Source organism: Malurus melanocephalus, unplaced genomic scaffold, assembly GCF_030028575.1.
Source record: "Malurus melanocephalus ecotype Western Australia unplaced genomic scaffold, MMel_1.1 scaffold_594, whole genome shotgun sequence".
Taxonomy (NCBI): domain Eukaryota; kingdom Metazoa; phylum Chordata; class Aves; order Passeriformes; family Maluridae; genus Malurus; species Malurus melanocephalus.
Window position 1 is genome coordinate 355,936 of NW_026623826.1, and position 1,495 is coordinate 357,430.

At 56.9% G+C, this 1,495-nt stretch overlaps 1 protein-coding gene across 1 annotated transcript in view; it reads left to right on the forward strand.

Annotated features, from left to right (window-relative positions):
- The window catches only part of HTR4 (5-hydroxytryptamine receptor 4), a 54,737-nt gene that overhangs the window by 25,185 nt on the left and 28,057 nt on the right, over positions 1-1,495 (forward strand). Inside the window, exons 3-4 of the mRNA XM_057382955.1 lie at positions 304-429; positions 1,287-1,487. Coding sequence (XP_057238938.1) covers positions 304-429; positions 1,287-1,487 — 327 coding nt within the window. The remainder of the gene's footprint in view (positions 1-303; positions 430-1,286; positions 1,488-1,495) is intronic.

Sequence of the window (1,495 nt, forward strand, 5' to 3'; positions counted from 1 at the left end):
CATTGTCCTCCAGGGTGGGGGGAGGCTCATGGTGGGTGCTGTGGGTTCTGTGGGTGCTGTGGGGTGCTGTGGGTGCTTTGGGTGCTGTGGGGTGGGTGCTGTGGATGCTGTGGGTGCTGTGGGTGCTGTGGGTACTGTGGGGTGCCATGGGTGCCCATCTCCTGCTGCCAGATGGGCATGGCACGGGTGGAAGGGTCTGTTGGGGTCCGTGCACGGTGTCAGGCACCCCCAGAGCCCGTGGCTGGCACTGCCCAGGGCCGCTGCAGCTCCGTCCCTTTGTCTCTTCTCTCTCCTGGGCTCCAGTTCCAGTGAGGGCTTCGGCGTCGCCGAGAAGATCCTGCTGCTCTCCTTCATCTCCGCCGTCATCCTGATGGCCATCCTGGGCAACCTGCTGGTCATGGTGGCCGTGTGCMGGGACAGGCAGCTCAGGTGAGCCCTGCCAGTTGTTCCCATGGGGACAAACCTCTCCTGGAGTGCCCAGAGCCGATGGTGCCTCTGCCAGGATGGTGCCCCTGCCTTGCCCACCCTGCTCTGGCTCATCCCACGGCGCTGGCACCGCTGTAATTCCCATCCTCATCCTGGTGGGCACTCAGTGCAGAAAACCAGAGAAATCAGTGGGAAACAGCAGGAGTTCCTTGGAGAAGCTGGCTGGCCTCTGGCCCTGCTCCAGCTCAGATTTGTGAAGGAGCTCGTCAGAAATCCACGCGGGATTTCTGGTTGTGACAGCAGCACCACCACAACCTGGCAAATTCTGCCCCTAATATTTGAGGGGTCCCGGGCACAACTCCTGTCTCCAGACTGCTGCTCACCCTGGGAGTTGTCAGCCCGGCCTCAGGAGCAGAGAGAGATCTTTAACAGCCTCTATCCGTGTGCTGCGTGGGATTTTAATGGATTTAATTCTATTTTATTGTTGTGATTTAAAAAGTACTCTTCAAGTTAAAATTACAGCTTCAGTCTAGATTATTCTCAGTGCTTTCTGGAAGGATTTTCTCCATTTCCAAGTTAAAATCAAACCCCCCTCCTCTGCCCCAGAGTCTCCAGTGCAAGTTGTGCATGCAGAGGCCTGTGAGCATCCTGGGTGACACAAAGATGTGTTCATGCCAGGAAAAGGGYGGATATTTGGCTTTAAAAAGCAGCAGCAAGCCAGGGGTGACTGTRTGAAGTGGGGAGAGTGTTAAAGAGGGGCTTTTGGCGTGATGGAACCAATCAAAGCCAAGCTCAGGCTGAAAACTCTGTCCTTGTGCTGCAGCACTGAACCCAGCCCAATTGTCTGGTTTGCCTTGCAGGAAAATCAAGACCAACTATTTCATCGTTTCGCTGGCCTTYGCTGACCTGCTGGTGTCGGTGCTGGTGATGCCCTTCGGAGCCCTGGAGCTGGTGCAGGACAACTGGGTCTACGGGGAGATGTTCTGCCTGGTGCGGACATCCCTGGACGTGCTGCTCACCACGGCGTCCATCCTGCACCTCTGCTGCATCTCCCTGGACAGGTGGGAGG